Below are 20,572 nucleotides of genomic sequence, written 5' to 3' on the forward strand. Positions count from 1 at the left end.
TTATCAACAGAATTGAAGTACAGATAAAGTTAGAGGTTCATCACAACTAAACCAAACTTACAATCAAAGATAAGTAAATTCTTTAAGTGGAAAAAGGCTCTAACTAGAAGTAAGAAAAGCCTGAAATGAGTAAATTTCAATAGTGAAAGCATAAATATAGTAAAGGCAGATTACTCACTTATAAAGCCAGCATGGAGGTTAAAACACAAAAGATGTAAAATCAATTATATCTACAAAAATTAGTTTTGGATTATACAAAAACTTAAAAAATATAAAATAGGACATCATAATTCAAGCATAACACTAGACAAATCCATCAAACCACAAGGGAAGTGAAGAAGAAAATAAGGAAAGGAGAACTATAAAAACAATCAGAAAATAATTAATGAATGGCAATAAATACATACCTGTCAATAACTACTTTAACTAGACTAAGTGCTCTAATAAAAAAACATATGGTAACTGAATGGATAGAAAAAACAAGAACAACCTATGTGCTGCCTACAAGAGACTCATTTCAGACCCCAAAACATACATAGACTGGAAGTAAAGGAACAGGAAAGATATTCCATGAAAATGGAAGCAGGAAAAAAAATCCATGTATACTTATATCAGAGAAAATAGACTTAAAACAGAATACTGTAGCAAAAGATGAAGAAGAACATTACATAATGATAAAGGGATCAATCTAACAAGAGCATATAACAATTGTAAATATGCACCCAACATAGGAGCACCTAAATAAATGAAACAAAGATTAACAGATATATAAAGGGAAAAGTTGACAGTAATGCAATAATAGTAGGGAACTTTAAACATCCCACTGACATCAATGGATAGACTACCCAGACAGAAAATCAATTAAAATACAGTAACTCTGAAGTATCTGAATGACACATAAGAACAGCTGGGATTAACAGACATTATCCAAAAATCCAGCAGAATACACATTCTTTTCAAGTGCACATGGAATATTCTCCTAGACAGATCATATAAATTAGGCTACAAACCAGTCTCAAAATGTAAGAGAATTGGAATCATATCAAGCATCTTTTCAATCACAATGGTATGAAAGTAGAAATTAATTACAAGAAAAAACCCTAGAAAAAACATAAAAACATGGAATCTAGGGATCCCTGGGTGGCGCAGCAGTTTGGCGCCTGCCTTTGGCCAGGGCGCGATCTTGGAGACCCGGGATTGAATCCCACATCGGGCTCCCGGTGCATGGAGCCTGCTTCTCCCTCTGCCTATGTCTCTGCCTCTCTCTCTCTCTATGACTATCATAAAAAAAAAAAAATTAAAAAAATTAAAAAAAAAAACATGGAATCTAAAGAAATACACCAACAACCAACCAATGGGTCAACAAATAAGTCGGAAAGGAAATTGAAGAATACATGGAGACAAATGAAAATGAAAAAATAACAGTCCAAAATCTTTGGGACACAGCAAAAGCAATTCTAAGAGGGAAATTTATAGCAATACAGTCCTACCTCAAGAAACAACAACAACAAAAATCCCAATCTAACCTTCACTTAAAGGAACTAGAAAAATAAGAGCAAAAAAAGCCCTAAGTTAGTAGAAGAAAGTATATAGGGGGGTCTCTGGGTGGCTCAGTGGTTTAGCGTCTGTCTTTGGCCCAGGGCATGATCCTGGAGTTCTGGGATCGAGGCCCGCATCAGGCTCCCTGCATAGAGTCTGATTCTCCCCCTGCCTGTGTCTCTGCCTTTCTCTGTGTGTGTCTCTCATGAATAAATAAAATCTTTTAAAAAAGAAAGTAAACAATTATGATTGGAACAGAAATAAAGATATAAAGACTAAAAAAAAAAAAGAAAATAGAAAAGATCAATGAAACCAAGAGATGGTTCTCTAAAAAGATGAAAAAAAAATTTATAAAACTTTATCCAGACTCATCAAGACAAAAAGAGAGGATGAAAATATATAAAATCAGAAATGAAAGAGGAGAAATAAAACCAACTCCACAGAAAGACAAAGGATTATAAAAGAATACTATTGAAAATTGTAGGTCAGCAATTTGGACAACCGAAAAACCTGCTAAATTCATAGAAATGTACAATCTTCCAAAGTGCATCAGGAAAAAGTAGAAAATTTAAACTGACTCATTACTAGTAATGAAATTAAAATGGTCATACCTGCCTTTGGCTTAAATCACGATACCATGGTCCTGGGATCAAGCCCCATGTTGGGCTCCCTGCTCAGCTAGAAGTCTGCTTCTCCCTCTCCCTCTTGTGCATGCATGAGCCCTCCCCCCACCCCCTCTCACATACACACACACACACACACACACACACACACACACAAATAAATAAATAAAATCTTAAAAAAAAATTCCCTCCCAACAAACAGAAATCCAGGACCAGATGGCTAACAGATGAATTCTATATGAAATGTTTAAAGAAGCATTAGTACCTATTCTTAAAATATCCAAAAAATAGAAGAGGAAGGAAAACTTCTAAATTTACTCTATAAAGCCAGCATTACTCTGAACCAAAACCAGATTAAAGACACTACAAAAAAAGAAAACCGCAGGCCAGTATCTCTGATGAATACAGATGCAAGAATCTCCAACAAAATATTAGCAAACTGAATTCAACAATAAATTAAAAGGATCATTCACGATGGAACTGGAGGGTATTATGCTGAGCGAAATAAATCCATTGAAGAAAGACAATCATCATATGGTTTCACTCATATGTGGAATATAAGAAATAGTGAAAGAGACCAAAGGGAAGGGGGGAAATTGAGTAGTGAAAAATTAGGAATGCCTTCCTCTCTATGAGGAAACTCCTAACTCTGGGAAACAAACAAAGGGTTGTAGAAGGGAAGGTGTGTGTGTGGGGGGGGTAACAGGATAAATGGATGAGGGCATTAAGGAGGGCACATGATGAGATGAGCACTGGGTATTATAATATATGCTAGCAAATTGAATATAAATAAGAATTTTTTAAAAAGGATCATTCACCACAATGAATGAGAATTTATTCTAGGGATGCAAGAATATTCCACATTCACAAATCAATCAATGTAATATCTCACGTAACAGGAAGATGAATAAAAACTATGTGATCACCTCAACAGATGCAGAAAAAGCATCTGACAATATACAACAGCTGTTCATGATAGAAACTCAACAAAGTAGCTTTAGAGCGAACATACCTCCACATAATAAAGGTCATATATGAGCAACCCACAGCTAACATATCCCATGGTAGAAAACTGAAAGCTTTTCCTCTAAGATCAGCAACAAGTTAAGGAAATCCACTTTCACCATGTTTATTCAAGATAGTACTAGAAGTCCCACTCAGACATGAAAAAGAAATAAAAGATACCCAAATTGGTAAGGAAAAAGTAAAATTGTCACTATTTGCAGAGAATATGCTATCTATAGAAAAACTTAAAAGACTCCACCAAAAATCTACTAGAACTAGTAAATGAATTCAGTGATGTTTTAGAATACAAAATTAATATACAGAAGTCCATTGCATTTCTATACACCAGTAGCTAAGTAGCAGAAAGAAAAATTAAGAAAACAATCCCATCTACCATTATGCCAAAAAGAATAAAATACCTAGGAAATACTATAACCAAAGAAATGAAACACCTTTAACTCCAAAAACCGTGACACATTGGTAAAAGAAATTGAAGACAATACAAATAGAAAAATATACCATGCTCATTGATTGGAAGAGTAATGTTAAAATGTCCATACTATCCAAAGCAATCTATAGATTCAATGCAATCCCTATCAAAATACCAACAGCATTTATCACAGAACTAGAAAAAATACTCCTAAAATTTGTATGGAACCACAAAAGACCCCAAACAGCCAAAGCAATCTTGAGAAAGAACAAAGCCAGATGTATACCAATCCCAGATTTCAAGATATACTACAAGGCTAAGTAATCAAAACATTGTGGTACTGGCACAAATACAGACACATAGATCAACGGAAGAGAATAGAGAGCCTAGAAATAAACCCACGCTTATACGATCAATGAGTCTATGACAAAGGAAGCTAGAATATACGAAGGGGAAAAGACATTCTCTTCAACAAATGGTGCTGGGAAAACTGGAAAGCTACATGAAAAGAATGAGTTTCATTGTAGACCACTAGACCACTTTCTTATACCACATACAAAAACCTAAAATGGATTAAAGACCTAAATGTGACAGGCACCTGAGTGGCTCAGTGTTTTAGTGTCTGCCTTTTGCTCAGGTCATGATCCTAGGGTTCTGGGATCAAGTCCTGCATCAGGCTCCCCTGCCTCTGCCTATGTCTCTGCCTCTCTCTCCCTGTGTCTGTCATGAATAAATAAATAAAATCTTTAAAAAAGATGTAAATATGAGATATGAAACCATAAAACTAAAGGAAAACATATACAGTAATTTCTTGGATGTTGGCCATAGCAACATAATGCATATGTCTCCTCAGGAAATTAGATAAAAAAGAAACTATTAGAACTATACCAAAATAAAAAGCTTTTGCATGGTGAAAGAAACCAACAAAATGAAAAGGCAACCTTCTGAACAGGAGAAGACATTTACAAATGGCATATCCAAAATAAGGGTTAATATCCAAAATACATAAAGAACTTACATAACTCCACACCAAAAAGAACCAAACAATCCAATTAAAAATTGGCAGTGAACCTGAATAGACATTTTTCCAAAGACGACATACAAATGGCCAATAGACACATGAAAAGATGCTCAACATCACTAATCATCAAAGAAATGCAAATCAAAATCACAATGAGATATTGCCTCACACCTGTCAGAATGGCTCAAATCAAAAAGAAAAGAAATAACAAATGTTGGTGAAGATGTGGTGAAAAGGAAGCACCCTTCCACTGCTAGTGGAAATATAAATTGGTGCAACCAGTATGGAAAACAGTGTGAACTTCCTCAAAACATTAAACATGGAAATATCACATCACCCAGGAATTATACTACTGAGTATTTTTTTAAAGATTTTATTTATTTATTCATGAGACACACACACACACACAGAGAGAGAGAGAGAGAGAGAGAGAGGCAGAGACACAGGCAGAGGGAGAAGCAGGCTCCACGCAGGGAGCCGGATGTGAGACTTGATCCCGGGTCTCCAGGATCAGGCTCTGGGCGGAAGGCGGCACTAAACCACTGAGCCACCAGGGCCGCCCACTATTGAGTATTTACCCAAAGAAAATGAAAATGCTGGGACGCCAGGGTGACTCAGCGGTTGGGCGTCTGCCTTTGGCTCAGGGCGTGATTCTGGGATCACTGAGACCCCTGGGATTCAAGGATCAAGTCCCATATCGGGATCCCTGCGGGGAGGCTGCTTCTTCCTCTGCCTATGTCTGTCTCTCTCTGCGTCTCTCATGAATAAATAAATAAAATCTTAAAAAAAAAGAAAATGAAAATGCTAATTAGAAAAAATATGCATTCTGATTTATGGCAGAGAACAGACAAAATACAGAAGCAACCACATGTCCATCTATAGACGAATGGATAAAAAAGGTGTACACGTATATGTGTATATATGTGTGCGCACGTGCACACACACACGCACACACACACTCTCTCTTTTTTTAAAAGATTTTATTTATTTATTCGAGAGAGAGAAAGAGAGAGAGAGGCAGAGGGAGAAGCAGGCTCCATGCAGGGAGCCCAACGTGGGACTCAATCCCAGGTCCCCAGGATCAGGCCCTGGGCTAAAGTCGATGCTAAACCGCTGAGCCACCCGAGCTGCCCACACTCTCTCTTTTTTTTTTAAAGATTTTATTAATTTATTCATGAGATACACAGAGAGAGGGAGAGAGAGAGGCAGAGACACAGGCAGAGGGAGAAGCAGGCTCCATGCAGGAAGGCTGATGTGGGACCTGATCCCGGGACCCCAGGATCACGCCCCGGGCCGTAGGCAGGCACCAAACCGCTGAGCCACCCAGGGATCCCCTCTCTCTCTCTCTTACTCAGCCATAGAAAAAGAATGAAATTTTGTCATTTGTGACAACATGGGTGGACCTAGAGGGTGTTATGCTAAGTGAAATACATCAGACAGAGAAGGACAAATACTATACGATTTCACTTATATGTGGAATCTAAAAAAAAAAACAACAACACACAAACAGCCTCAGAAATACAAAGAAAAAACCTGTGGTTACCAGAAAGAATGGGGGGTTGGGCAAAATAGGTGAAGGGGATTAAGAGGAACAAACTTCCGGTTATAAAATAAATAAGTTACAAAAATGTAAAATATAGCATTGGATATATAGTCAAATATTGTAATAATATTGTGTGGTAATGGATAGTGACTACGCTTACCATGTTGAGCACTAAGTAATGTATGGAACTGTCAAATTACTATGCTGTGTACCTGAAAGCAATATGAATTATATACCCAGTATACTTAGATAACAAGGAATACATAAATAAAACTTCTTGTGACCACTGAAAAAAAAATATATTCCACTTTATCTAGAGTTAACTTATCCCTACTTAGTAAAATAAGCCAAAGATCTTACCATCTGAAATACATCAGAGCCTTCATCAAAATCCACCATAGCAAAAAATATCCTGTTGGTAAATGCACTGGAGTATCGCCACGAGTTTGCCAGGATCTGGAATTCTTCATCAGCTTGCCTGGATACAATCAGATTTATGAACATATAAAACATTTTTTAACAGCAATCTAGTTTATCAGCAGTGAAACAGAGCCAAAAAAGCAATAGCAACGGGAGAAATATTTTGAGAGAGAGAGACAGAGAAACACCAGTAAGGCTCTGCTGAAAGGGTCAGGACAAACTTTGGAAAACATTGTCATTGTTTTGGCATAAAAGAAGCCTTATCCTAAGTGTTGGGGATTCCAACAGAAAGTAGTTACTTGACTCAGCTTCATACTTTGTGCTTCTTATTTCAAAGCTCTTTAAGTAGTCACTGGAAAAATCCAGCTAATTGTTTGTACAACTTTTTAATACCTTAAATTACTTCTAGGTGTTCAAAGACAAGGTTGAAGTATTTCCAGAGAAAGTAAACTATAAGAGTAATCCATTTTATAAATCTATCATATAACATGCTATTATTTAGTAAATGAAAATATAGTCAGATGAATTCTTAGTGTGAAAGAATCTAGAGAATTGAGATTGAAACCTCGAATCATGTTTGACTTTTCCCTTATTGCCCATATGTTTTCAGTTTCTAAGATCTGATAATTTTTCATTTGTGATTATCTTTTAATTCTATCTCTTCCTATTTATTTTCATTGCTATCAGCTAAAGTCAGATCCTTAATATCTGACATTAGAATATTAAAATACTGACTCTAGTTTCTCCTCTTCCAATCCTTCTTACACTGCAATATACAACAATCTTCATAATTACTACTTTCCTGAAACTCCTACTCTTCTCAAAAACTATTGTTGACTTTCTACCACCTTCAGAACAGTCTCCAAGCTTTTTCACTGGTTATTCAAGTTTTTTTAAAAGATTTTATTTACTTATTCATAAGCGACACAGAGAGAGGGGGCAGAAACATAGGCAGAGGGAGAAGCAGGCTCCATGTAGGAAGTCCAATGTGGGACTCGATCCCGGGACTGTGGGATCATGCCCTGAGCCAAAGGCAGACGCTCAACCACTGAGCCATCCAGGCATCCCTCAAGTATTTTATCACCTAGTTCCAATAAGGCATCTAACTTTTATGTAGCCTTACTACTAATCAATATAAAACAGGATCTTTTAATTCCAGCACTTTATTTACCATGATTTCTGTATCCTTGCACACATCTTTACTTCTAACCAAAATATCGTACTTCTATCTAAATCTGATCCATCTGTCTAGCCCTAATACAAATCCTTTCTTTTCCATTAGGCCAACCTTAATCTTCCTGTTATATGTCCTCCCTGAAATTTTGTAGTATTTATTATATACATAATCCATTTGGTACTTAATTGAAATTGCTTTATATTGCTAAATTTTCATGTGTGGAACTCATTTCACTAGCCATATAATAAGGGTAGGGCATCTTATACTTCTCATCCTGATAGCACCAAATACATAGTATTATACACATTACTGTTAATTTTTTAAAGATTTTTATTTATTTATGAGAGACAGAGAGAGAGAAAAAAAGAGAGAGACAGAGACAGGCAGAGAGAGAAGCAGGCTCCATGCAGGGAGCCTGATGTGGGACTCAATCCCAGGTCTCCAGGATCACGCCCTGCACCGAAGGCCACCCGGGCTGCCCAATTTTTTATTTTTTGAGTGTGTTTAGGAAAATATGAGCTAATTTTAAATTTCATCTTATATAAAGATACTAATAAAAACTTAGGTTAATAAAAATATCATGAATTTGCATTTAATACAGAATTATGAAGGAGTTTGTGTTTGTTCCCTAACATTTTTTTATATTCTTGATTGCTGAGTGAAATGACTAAATTAAGAGTAATTCTAGATTTTAAGTTTATGCATAATTAATACCTGCTATCCGGCATAGGTGCCCAAAAATAAGTACTCTGGGATCAAATACCTTAACTATCTTCTACCTCTGAGGGGAAAATCCTTTATGGAAAGTTAGCAAGTCTTGGGGTATCATAATGCATATTCTTAAAAAAAATTGTCTATTCCTTCACATAGGCCCAGGCTGTCAGAATTTGAAAAGCCTTCAAGATTTTATTAAATTAGTTCTTCACAGGGTAGCTTTGTCATTTCATTTAAAATGAATTCTCAGATCACACATATTGATCTAAAAATGTAAGTTAAAAAAACACCAAAAAGCAAAAGCTATTCTATTTTTTAGTACCCACTATTTTAAATTTTGTTTAAAGAAATGTTGCCCTTTTATGTAAAGTGCCCTTTTTCAAAAAAGATTTATTCATTTAGAGTGGGAAATATCAGAAAGGGAGACAAAACATGAAAGACTCCTACCTCTGGGAAACAAACTAGGGGTGGTGGAAGGGGAGGTGGGTGGGGGATGGGGGTGACTGGGTGACGGGCACTGAGGTGGGCGCTTGATGGGATGAGCACTGGGTGTTATTCTATATGCTGGCAAATTGAACACCAATAAAAAATAAATTTATAATAAAAAAAGATTTATTCATTTATTCATGACAGACACAGACTGAGGAAGAAAGGTAGAGACATGGGCAGAGGGAGAAGCAGGCTCGCAGGGAGCCTGATACAGGACTTGATCCTGGATCCCAAAGGCAGGCACCCAACCACTGAGCCACCCAGGCATCCCCAAAGTCCTTTTTTTTGAAGAAATATCAATCTGTTCCTAAGATCATTCAGAAACAGTAAGATCAAATCAATAAACCATGGTCTGATGAAAGTTTAAGTGAGATTAGTCTCCATTTCCAAGTTTTATAATCACTACAAAATAATAAAAAAAAAGAAAACATTTCAAAATCACACATCTTTATTTTCTAAAACTGTTCTCTTGTAATTCCAAATCTGGAATGTAGCTACCATTATTGCATTTGCATTAACAATTATCTCTAGCTTTGGGTAAACCAGTTAAAAGGTTTTGGAACCTATTTCTTCGTGAGAGAATATTTGTTTTACCTACCTTCTCGGGTTATTGTATAAAATAAGAATATGAAACTGAAAGCATTTACAAATAATAAAATACTACATCAATCCCATTGGCATATATTTATGTAAGTTGATACCAATTTGTATGATGATTATTCACTTTTTAAGTTATTCCTATTATGGCTACCACAATACTTTATCCTTGTTCTTTCTTCCCCCTACTAATGTGGGCAACCAAGAAATGACTGTAAAAGGGCAATATATGTTACTACAGTCATCCTAAGTAAGGTATATACAATAATTGTTTATGTACCCACTGAACTAATTCGGATCTTCTGGGATAGAGAAACGGTCAAAAGTTTATGTTATTTAATTTTAAAGTGTAGTTGAAAGTTCATACTTGCACACGACACACTGTCTGTGAAGTTGGAGAGCAGTGAACATGACAATAACGGAGTAGTTTCTTGGTGGGGCTTTAACAAGGCGACGGAACTTGTCTCCATTCATCCTTATTACAGGTCTTTTATTGGTCCATTCCATCAGTTGACTAACCTTTTCTGATAACACCATCTAAAAAAAGGGAGGAGCGTAGCATTAATGCTCTCAGCATGGCATTTGAAGTTCCTTTTAACAAGGCAACTTACTTAAACCAAGACTAACAAGCAGAGGTAACAGAAACTGTCAGTGACCTAAAAATAGAATCTGATAATTGAGCCTGATAATGATAATGATTCTTAAAATTATATCATTTCATAATTAAGTTTAATCAGATATATTGTTGAGATGAATTATTATTTACTAATAAATAAAATATAAAATCAGAAAACCTTTCATTTGCCAAAGATTACAAAGAATGTTGAGTTAAACCAATCAGCTAGTTTTGTATAAGATCTTGCTTCTAAAAACCAAACCAAACCCAAAAAAGCGCATGTATAGAAAAACAAATAGTTAAAACAATCTTGAAAACAAAGAATAAAATGGGAGGATTACTCTACCTGATCTTAAGGCATACTATGTAGCTCTAATAAGCAATGCAGAGTGGTACTGATGAAAGAATAGACCCATGAATGAATGGCACAGAAATGAGAACCCAGAAACAGACTTCCATTAAGTAGAGCCAATTGATGTTTCATAAAGTTGCAAAAACTCACTAAAGGAAGGATAGCCTTTTCAACAAACAGTGCTGGAGCAACTGGACATCCATAGTCAAAAATGTGAATCTTGAACTAAACTTTACACTCTATTCAAAAATTAACTCAAACTGGATCACATACTTAAACATAAAAATGAAAACTATAAAAATTTTAGGAAAGAAGAAAAACGGGCAGCTGGCTGGCTCAGTCAGTAGTACATGTGACTTTTGATCTTGGAGTCATGAGTTTAAGTCCCACACTGGGTGTACAGCTTACTTAAAAAAAATTTTTTTAGGAAAACAATTAGGAGAGAACATTTAAGGATCATGGGATAGGGAAAGAATTCTTAGACTAGAACCAAAATTAGTTTTGTAGTAGATACAAAATAATTCCAGTAAGAGCCATAAAATGATTATGTCCACAAATGGAAAACCAAATATAAACTCTAAGCCCATAGAGAAAGATATACACTCTCAAAAGATTGGTATAACAAGTAATTAACAAGATTTGTGGAACAATGATACTGAGGAAACAGATCACTCTAAACCAGGGTTTTACAATAGTGGCAATACTGACATCTTGAGCCAGATAATTCTTTGTTGTTGGGAGTTGTCCTGCACATTGTAGGATGCTGAGCAGCATCCCTGATCTCCACCCACCAGATACCAGTAGTACCTCTACCTTCAGCTGCAACAACCAAAAATGTCTCCAGACGTTGCCAGATAGGCCCAGGGAGTAAATTTCCCCTCCTCCTTTATTGAGAAACACTGTTGTACACTTAAAAGAATTTTCACAGTATGATTTAAGTTTTTATAATCTTATTATATATTCAATTTTTTAATTTAGTACTGATCAGAATACAATACAAAAAAAAGCGTGGCAATAAAGTAAACCAAAACTTCCCAGAGCAAGCTTCCAGCATAAAGGATAATAAACTTTCTAGACCCATGTTTCTCCAAGTGTGGTTGGTATAAATGAGCCAGTTATGTGTTAAGACTTCCAGGTTTCATCCTCCAGTAAATCTCATTCAGTAGGTCTAGAGTAGGTTCTGAGAATATGAAATTTTAACAGGTAAACCAAGTGATTCTTTATATACACTGAAGTTTCTCTACAGAAACCAGGCCGCCAAGAAAGCTGTTTCTGCCCAGTTTCAAACCAGGGACCTTTCATGTGTGAGGCGAATGTGATAACCACTACACTATGGAATATACTGAAGTTTCAGAACTACTGCTCTACATTCTCATTCTTATGGGGACGGACTACATGTTAAATAAATATCTATGTCTAACATAGGGAAATTAAGTAAACATTAAGCTATTCAAATGATGAACAAGGGATGCCTGGGTGGCTCAGGGGTTTAGTGCCTGCCTTCAGCCTAGGGCGTGATCCTGGAGTCCCAGGATCAAGTCCCACATCAGGCTCCCTGCATGGAGCCTGCTTTTCCCTCTGCATATGACTATGTCCCCCCCCCTCTCTCTGTGTCTCTCATGAATGATAAAAATAAAATCTTTAAAAAAAAAAAGATGAACAAGAAGAAAAAATACGTCATTCCTAATAATAAACCACGACCTGATCTTCCTGGAATGATTGAAGAATGTGATATATTTCAGTTAACTCAAATATAACATCTTAATAATTCTGAGATAACTTTTTAAAAATTCCAGTATGGTGTTATATTAGCTTCAGGTGTACAATATAGTGATTCAACAATGCTATACGTTACTCAGTGTTCATCAAGATAAGTGTATTCTTAATGTCCTTCACCTATTTCACCCATTCCCCCTTCCACTTTCCGCTTTCCCTTTGGTAACCATCTGTTTTGTTCTCTATAGTCAACAGTCTGTTTTTTGGCTTGTCTTTTTTTCCTTTGTTTTGTTTATTAAATTCCACATATGAATGAAGTCATATGGTATTTGCCTTTCTCTGACTTACTTCACATAGCATTATACTCTTTAGCTCCATCCATGTTGCTGCAAATGGTAAGATTTTTCTTTTCTTATGGCTGAATAACATTTTACATATACATATATATAGACACACACACATACATATATATACACACATATCACTGTGCTAAATGCTTGATAGTTTGATAGGGATTACATTAGATCTATAGATTGCTTTGGGTAGCATGGACATCTTAACAATATTTGTTCTTTCAATCCATGAGCATGGAATATCTTTCCATCTGTTTGTGTCGTCTCCAATTTCATTCATCGATGTTTTATAGTTTTTTTTAAATATTTTATTTATTCATGAGAGACACAGAGAGGCAGAGACACAAGCAGAGGGAGAAGCAGGCTCCCTGCAAGGAGCCCGATGTGAGACTCGATCCTGGGTCTCCAGGATCACACCCTGGGCTGAAGGCAGACGCTCAATCGCTGAGCCACCCAGGCGTCCCTGTTTTATAGTTTTTAGAGTACAGGTCCTAGACACTTCTTTCACTAGTCCTCTGTCTTCACTAGTATATTGTTTTATAAAGGAATTTCACTTTTCTTCAGTTGAAAGCTTTATTGATTGGAGTAAATCTCTAGTATTGACGAACCTTCTTCCTTAGAGAAGCTTTCATCCATCACCAAGAACCCATTGTTTGAGTACTAAAAGCTATGGCTGAGAAATAAAAATTTTGTTTTTCTATAGTATCTACTCTGCATAGTCCCACTATGCATTCCCCAGATATCCTTTTATGTTCCAAATATACAACCTTCAAAATTAAAGGAATAAAATGTTGCAATTACCCTTCATGTCCTTTTATTTATTATTTAATACTTTAATTAGTAAGAACAACAAAGGATTATAGTACAGAAAAGTTAGAGGTTTATCAAATGAATTATTCAGCAACTAAAAAAGCAACTGATTTGGAAACAACTCCTATTGCAAATACTTTTTCCAATAATAATTTTACTAAACATTTAAGAAAATATATCCATCCAGTTTATTTGCATTAGATATACTTATTCAAAACAAAATAGACTTGCTATGGAAAAACATTAAATATATAAGGATGGACTTTTACAATCAATTTCCCCCTTTCTTGGACTACATTATTTATTTTCTATTCAAATAAAACCAAATAAAGAGCAATCTTATTCACAATTAAAATACCAGCAAAGTTAGGTAAGCTTGAATTCTCCATTTTCTTGAAACATTTTAATTATTATGACCACAAAATAATCCCAATAGGAATTCAATTAATATATCTAATTCTGTTAGCATATTAGGCCTATGAAGGATAAGAGGACCAAGAAAAGGCAATGACACACTAGTTTCATTTCATTCTACCTGCTTGCATGCTATTTATCTAAGTTAGCTCTAGCAAACCAGATTAAGTCTTAATACTTACAAATTCTCCTACTGCTTCTGAATATCTCTCATGAAATAGCATACAGGAATCCATTATTATTTAAAGCTAAAATCTGATCTGCCATTAAGATTTCTTTTGTATTTCAGAAGTAATAAACTAAACATCACCAGTTTGAATTCCCCTAAAATGCATCTTCCTTCCCCCCTCCCAAACTTATTTGACTGTATCTGTATTCTATACTGTCAGGATTTATTTATAAAAAAAAAAATTCTTGGAATTTTTAGCTTTCTTAATCACCAACTAGTTTTCAGACATTAGTAAAATAAGACTCTTCCTTAAGTAATAAATTTCCAACTCCATCCTTAAATTAAGAGTGAGACAAATTGGGGTGCCTGGGTGGCTCAGTAGGTTAAGCATCTGCCTTCGGCTGAGGTCATGATCCTGGGGTCCTGGGATCGAGTCCCACATCAGGCTCCCTGCTCAGTGTGGAGTCTGTTTCTCCCTCTCCCTCTGCCTGTCACTCTGCCTACTTGTGTGTTCTCTCTCTCTCTGTCAAATAATAAATAAAAATTAAAAAAAAAGAGTGAGACAAATTAAGAGTGAGACTAAATAGATATGGAAACCTCTGGCAGGTAATGACTGAAGGCAATAGCAGAAAAGAGTGCACTTTTTAATCCTTAAATGTTAGCTGCTCCATCCTCAGTGTACCTACTTTCTGGACATGCTTAAAATATACTCTGTCCCCTCTCCTGGATGCGTTAGTTTTAGGGGGTATCTTAATTTGTTTTGCAACTGCTATTAAGTTGTTTTGACTTAATCTACTTTGCTAGAGCTAACTTAGATACATATAATACAAACAGGAAGAATGAAATTAAACTATTGTGTCACTGCCTAATGAAGAACCAAAGCTTTTGGTTCTTAGTAATAAGGTATTTTCTAAACAATCACAGAGATTGGGATGCCTGGGTGACTCAGGGGTTGGGTGTCTGCCTGTGGCTCAGGGCATGATCCCAGGATCTGCAATCGAGTCCCGCATCAGGCTCCCTGCAGGAGCCTGCTTCTCCCTCTGCCTGTGTCTCTGCCTCTCCCTCGGTATCTCTAATGAATAAATAAATAATAAAAAAAAAGAATCACAAAGATTTTGCACATGTCACAATTTCATTTGTCAGCTTTCAAAGCAAGGTCAGAAAATGTAGAACTTTCTCCTTCTTTTCTTTAGACCTTTTTTTAAAGATTACTTATTTATTTACTCATGAGAGACGAGAGAGAGAGAGAGAGAGGGAGAAGCAGGCTCCATGCAGGGAGCCTGACGTGGGACTTGATCCTGGGTCTCCAGGATCAGACCCTGGGCTGAAGGGGGTGCTAAACTGCTGAGCCACCCGGGCTGCCTGTAGAAGTTTTTCCAACAATAACCCGCCTTGTCAAAATATGCAATAATTCTATTTTCTGAATGCTCATAAAAACATCACAAAAAGATCAACCAAAAAATATCTTACTACCACAGAGGAACACAATCGTATTTTCTAATATTCATCTAATGTCTTCTACTCGCTAGTTATGGCATTAGACATTTCACAGCCCTCATTTAATTTTCACAATATGCAAATAGGCATCTTTGCATTCTACTGATAAGAAAAATGAGACTCAGTAAACAACTGGCTGAGGATCACTTGTGCTGCATTAACATATATGCTCTTGCTCCGCACAGAGGGGGCTGCGCAGCTCCGGAAGCACTATTCCAGTGGCACAGACCCAGAAGCCCAGGGCGCCAGGGGACACAGCCCAAGATCCGGTGCTCCCCCCGGGACAGGCGGAGGCCGGGAGGACACAGGGCAGCAAGGACATTCCGGCCACAGGGCGGCCCTGAGCTGTTCAGATCAGTGCCCCCCGCCCCTGGAGCAGCCAGGCCCCTAAGGACTGGAACTGCGGTAGTTACTGCTGGAGCTGACTCCAGGGCTGCAGAGCTGGAAGCCGCCACTGTTGGTGTTCCTCCTGGTGTCACCTTGTACCTGGGACTGAGCAGGGTCGCCAGGGAGCAGGGGCCTCCCAGGATAAACAGCTCCCACTGAGCCGTGCACCTGACAGGGTGCTGGGTAGCACCACCAGGTGCACACACCTGAGAATCAGCACCGCAGGCCCCTCCCCCAGAAGACCAGCTGGAAAGAGAGGGGAAGAGCAAGTTCTTGACCAAGCAGCGCTGGAAAGTTCCAGGGGAAGCCTAGGACTTAAAGTACATAGAATCAGAGAATACCCCTCCTTGTTTTTTTGTTTGTCCCCCCCTCTTTTTTCTGTCTTTTTCTCCTTTTTCCAGTACAATTTGTTTTTAGCCACTCTGCACTGAGCAAAATGACTAGAAGGAAAAACTCACCACAAAAGAAAGAATCAGAAACAGTCTTCTCTCCCACAGAGTTACAGAATTTGGATTACAATTCAATGTCAGAAAGCCAATTCAGAAGCACTATTATACAGCTACTGGTGGCTCTAGGAAAAAGCATAAAGGATTCAAGAAACTTCATGACTGCAGAATTTAGATCTAATCAGGCCAAAATTAAAAATCAATTAAATGAGATGCAATCCAAACTGGAGTTCCTAACGACAAGGGTTAACGAGGTAGAAGAATGAGTGACTGAGTGACATAGAACAAGTTGATGGCAAGGAAGGAAATTGAGGAAAAAAGAGAAAAACAAAAGATCATGAAGATAGGTTAAGGGAAATAAATGACAGCCTCAGAAGGAAAAAAAAATCTACATTTACTTGGGGTCCAGAGGGCACCGAAAGAGACAGAGGACTAGAAAGTGTATTTGGACAAATCATAGTTGAGAACTTCCCTAAAATGGGAAGGGAAACAGGCATTCAGATCCAGGAGATAGAGAGATCCCCCCTAAAATCAATAAAAACCGTTCAACACCATGACATTTAATAGAGAAACTTGCAAATTCCAAAGATAGAGACGATTCTTAAAGCAAAAAGAGACAAGAGATGCCTAAACTTTATGGGGAGAACTATTAGGTTAACAGCAGACCTCTCCACAGACACCGGGCAGGACAGAAAGGGCTGGCACGATATATTCAGGGTCCTAAATGAGAAGAGCATGCAGCCAAGAATACTTTATCCAGCAAGGCTCTCATTCAGAATAGAAGGAGAGATAAAGAGCTTCCACGATAGGCAGGAACTAAAAGAATATGTCACCACCAAACCAGCTCTGCAAGAAATATTAAGGGGGACTCTTAAAATTCCCCTTTAAGAAGAAGTTCAGTGGAACAATCCACAAAAACAAGGACTGAATAGATATGATGACACTAAACTCATATCTGTCAATAGTAACTCTGAACGTGAACGGGCTTAATGACCCCATCAAAAGGCGCAGGGTTTCAGACTGGATAAAAAAGCAGGACCCATCTATTTGCTGTCTACAAGAGACTCATTTAGACATGAAGACACCTACAGCCTGAAAATAAAAGGTTGGAGAAAAATTTACCATTCAAATGGTCCTCAAAAGAAAGCAGGGGTAGCCATCTTCATATGAGATAAATTAAAGTTTATCCCAAAGACTGTAGTAAGAGATGAAGAGGGACACTATATCATACTTAAAGGATCTATCCAACAAGAGGACCTAACAATCATGAATATTAATGCCCCAAATGTGGGAACTGCCAAGTATATCAAACAATTAATAACCAAAGTTAAGACATACTTAGATAACAATACTCTTATACTTGGAGACTTGAATACGGCACTTTCTACAATTGATAGATCTTCTAAACACAACTTCAAAGAAACAAGAGCATTAAATGATACACTGGACCAGATGGATTTCACAGATATTTACAGAACTTTACATTCAAACACAACTGAATACACATTCTTCTCAAGCACACATGGAACTTTCTCCAAAATAGACCACATACTGGGTCACAAATCACATCTTAACTGATACCAAAAGACTGGGATTGTACCCTGCATATTTTCAGACCATAATGCTTTGAAACTATAACTAAACCATAAGAAGAAGTTTGGAAGGATTTCAAACATGTGGAGGTTAAAGGCCATCCTGCTAAAAGATGAAAGGGTCAACGAGGATATTAGAGAAGTATTAAAAAGATTCATGGAAACTAATGAGAATGAAGATACAACCATTCAAAATCTTTGGGATACAGCAAAAGCAGTCCTAAGGGGGAAATATATCGCAGTACAAGCACCCATCCAAAAACTGGAAAGAACTCAAATACAAAAGCTAAGCTTGCACCTAAAAGAACTGGAGAAGGAACAGCAAATAAACTCTTCACCCAGCAGAAGACAGTTAATAAAGATTGGAGCAGAACTCAATGAAATAGAGACCAGAAAAACTGGAACAGATCAACAAAACCAGCAGTTGGTTCTTTGAAAGAATTAATAAGATAGATAAACCATTAGCCAGCCTTATTAAAAAGAAGAGAGAAAAGACTCAAGTTAATAAAATCATGAATGAGAAAGGAGAGATCACCACCAAGTCCAAGGAAACACAAACAATTTTAAGAACTTATTATGAGCAGCTATACGCCAATAAATTAGGCAATCTAGAAGAAATGGACATATCTCGGGAAAACCACAAACTACCAAAACTGGAACAGGAAGAAACAGAAAACCTGAACAGGCCAATAACCAGGGAGGAAACTGACGCAGTCTTCATTTTTTTTTTTTTGAAGCAGTCTTCAAAAACCCCCCAAGACACAAAATCCAGGGCCAGATGGCTTCCCAGGGGAATTCTATCAAACGTTTAAAGAAGAAACCATACCTATTCTACTAAAGCTGTTCAGAAAGAGAGAAAGAGATGGAGTACTTCCAAACTCGTTCAATGAGGCCAGCATCACCTTGATTCCAAAACCAGACAAAGACCCCACCAAAAAGCAGAATTATAGACCAATATCCCTGATGAACATGGATGCAAAAAATCTCAACAAGATACTAGCCAATAGGATCCAACAGTACATTAAGATTATTCACCATGGGGATCCCTGGGTGGCGCAGCGGTTTAGCGCCTGCCTTTGGCCCAGGGTGCGATCCTGGAGGCCCGGGATTGAATCCCACGTCAGGCTCCCGATGCATGGAGCCTGCTTCTCCCTCTGCTTATGTCTCTGCCTCTCTCTCTCTCTCTGTGTGACTATCATAAATAAAAAAAAATTTTAATTAAAAAAAAGATTATTCACCATGACCAAGTGGGATTTATCCCCAGGATGCAAGGCTGGTTCAACACTGTAAAGCAATCAGTGTGATAGATCATATCAACAAGAGAAAAAACAAGAACCATATGATCCTCTCAATAGATGCAGAGAAAGCATTTGACAAAAGACAGCATCCATTCCTGATCAAAGCTCTTCAGCATGTAAGGTTAGAGGGAACATTCCTCAGCCTCTTAAAAGCCATCTATGAAAAGCCCACAGCAAATATCATTCTCAATGGGGAAACACTGGGAGCCTTTACCCTAAGATCAGAACAAGACAGGGATGTCCACTCTCAACACTGCTATTCAACATAGTATTAGAAGTCCTAGCCTCAGCAATCTGGCAACAAAAAGAAATGAAAGGCATTCAAATTGACAAAGAAGAAGAAAAACTCTCTCTCTTCACAGATGACATGATACTATATATAGAAAACCCAAAAGACCCCACCCCAAGATTGATAGAACTCATACAGCAATTCAGCATTGTGGCAGGATACAAAATCAATGCCCAGAAGTCAGTGGCATTTCTATACACTAACAACGAGACTGAATTTACAATTCAGTCAATTCACTAAACTGCATTTACAATTGCACCCAAAAGCATAAGATACCTAGGAATAAACCTAACCAAAGAGGTAAAGGATCTATACCCTAAAAACTACCGAACACTTGTGAAAGAAAGTGAGGAAGACACAAAGAGATGGAAAAACATTCCATGCTCATAGATTGGAAGAATTAATATTGTGAAAATGTCAATGCTATCCCGGGTAATTTACACATTTAATGCAATCCCTATCAAAATACCATGGACTTTCTTTTTTTTTTCCTTTTTTTTTAATTGGAGTTCAATTTGCCAACATTTAGCATAACATCCAGTGCTCATTCCACCAAGTTCCCCCCTCAGTACCCATCACCCAGTCACCCCAAACCCCCACCCACCTCCCTTTCCTCTACCCCTTATTTCCCAGAATTAGGTGTCTCTCATGTTTTGTCACCCTCACTGATATTTTCACTCATTTTCTCTCCTTTCCCTTTATTTCCTTTCACTAATTTTTATATTCCCCAAGTGAATGAGACCATATAATGTTTGTCCTTTTCCAATTGACTTATTTCACTCAGCAGAATACCCTGCAGGTCCATCCACGTCGAAGCAAATGGTGGGTATTTGTCGTTTCTAATGACTGAGTAATATTCCATTACGATGGACTTTCTTCAGAGAGTTGGAACAAATCATCTTAAGATTTGTGTGGAATCAGATAAGACCCCAAATAGCCAAGGGAATATTAAAAAAGAAAACCATAGCTGGGGGCATCACAATGCCAGATTTCAGGTTGTACTACAACACAGCTTTTGTACTACAAAGCTGTGTTCATCAAGACAGTGTGGTACTGGCACAAAAACAGACACATA

The 20,572-nt window shown here is 37.4% G+C and overlaps 1 protein-coding gene across 3 annotated transcripts in view; it reads right to left on the bottom strand.

Annotated features, from left to right (window-relative positions):
• MAGT1 (magnesium transporter 1) overlaps positions 1 to 20,572 on the bottom strand; it is a 72,306-nt gene that overhangs the window by 44,442 nt on the left and 7,292 nt on the right. For all 3 annotated transcript variants that reach the window (XM_072743521.1, XM_025985018.2, XM_025985019.2), the window contains exons 2-3: positions 9,926 to 10,095; positions 6,522 to 6,639 (exon numbers count right to left, since the gene is read on the bottom strand). In XM_072743521.1, coding sequence (XP_072599622.1) covers positions 6,522 to 6,639; positions 9,926 to 10,095 — 288 coding nt within the window. The remainder of the gene's footprint in view (positions 1 to 6,521; positions 6,640 to 9,925; positions 10,096 to 20,572) is intronic.

This window comes from Vulpes vulpes, chromosome X (assembly GCF_048418805.1).
Source record: "Vulpes vulpes isolate BD-2025 chromosome X, VulVul3, whole genome shotgun sequence".
Lineage (NCBI taxonomy): Eukaryota > Metazoa > Chordata > Mammalia > Carnivora > Canidae > Vulpes > Vulpes vulpes.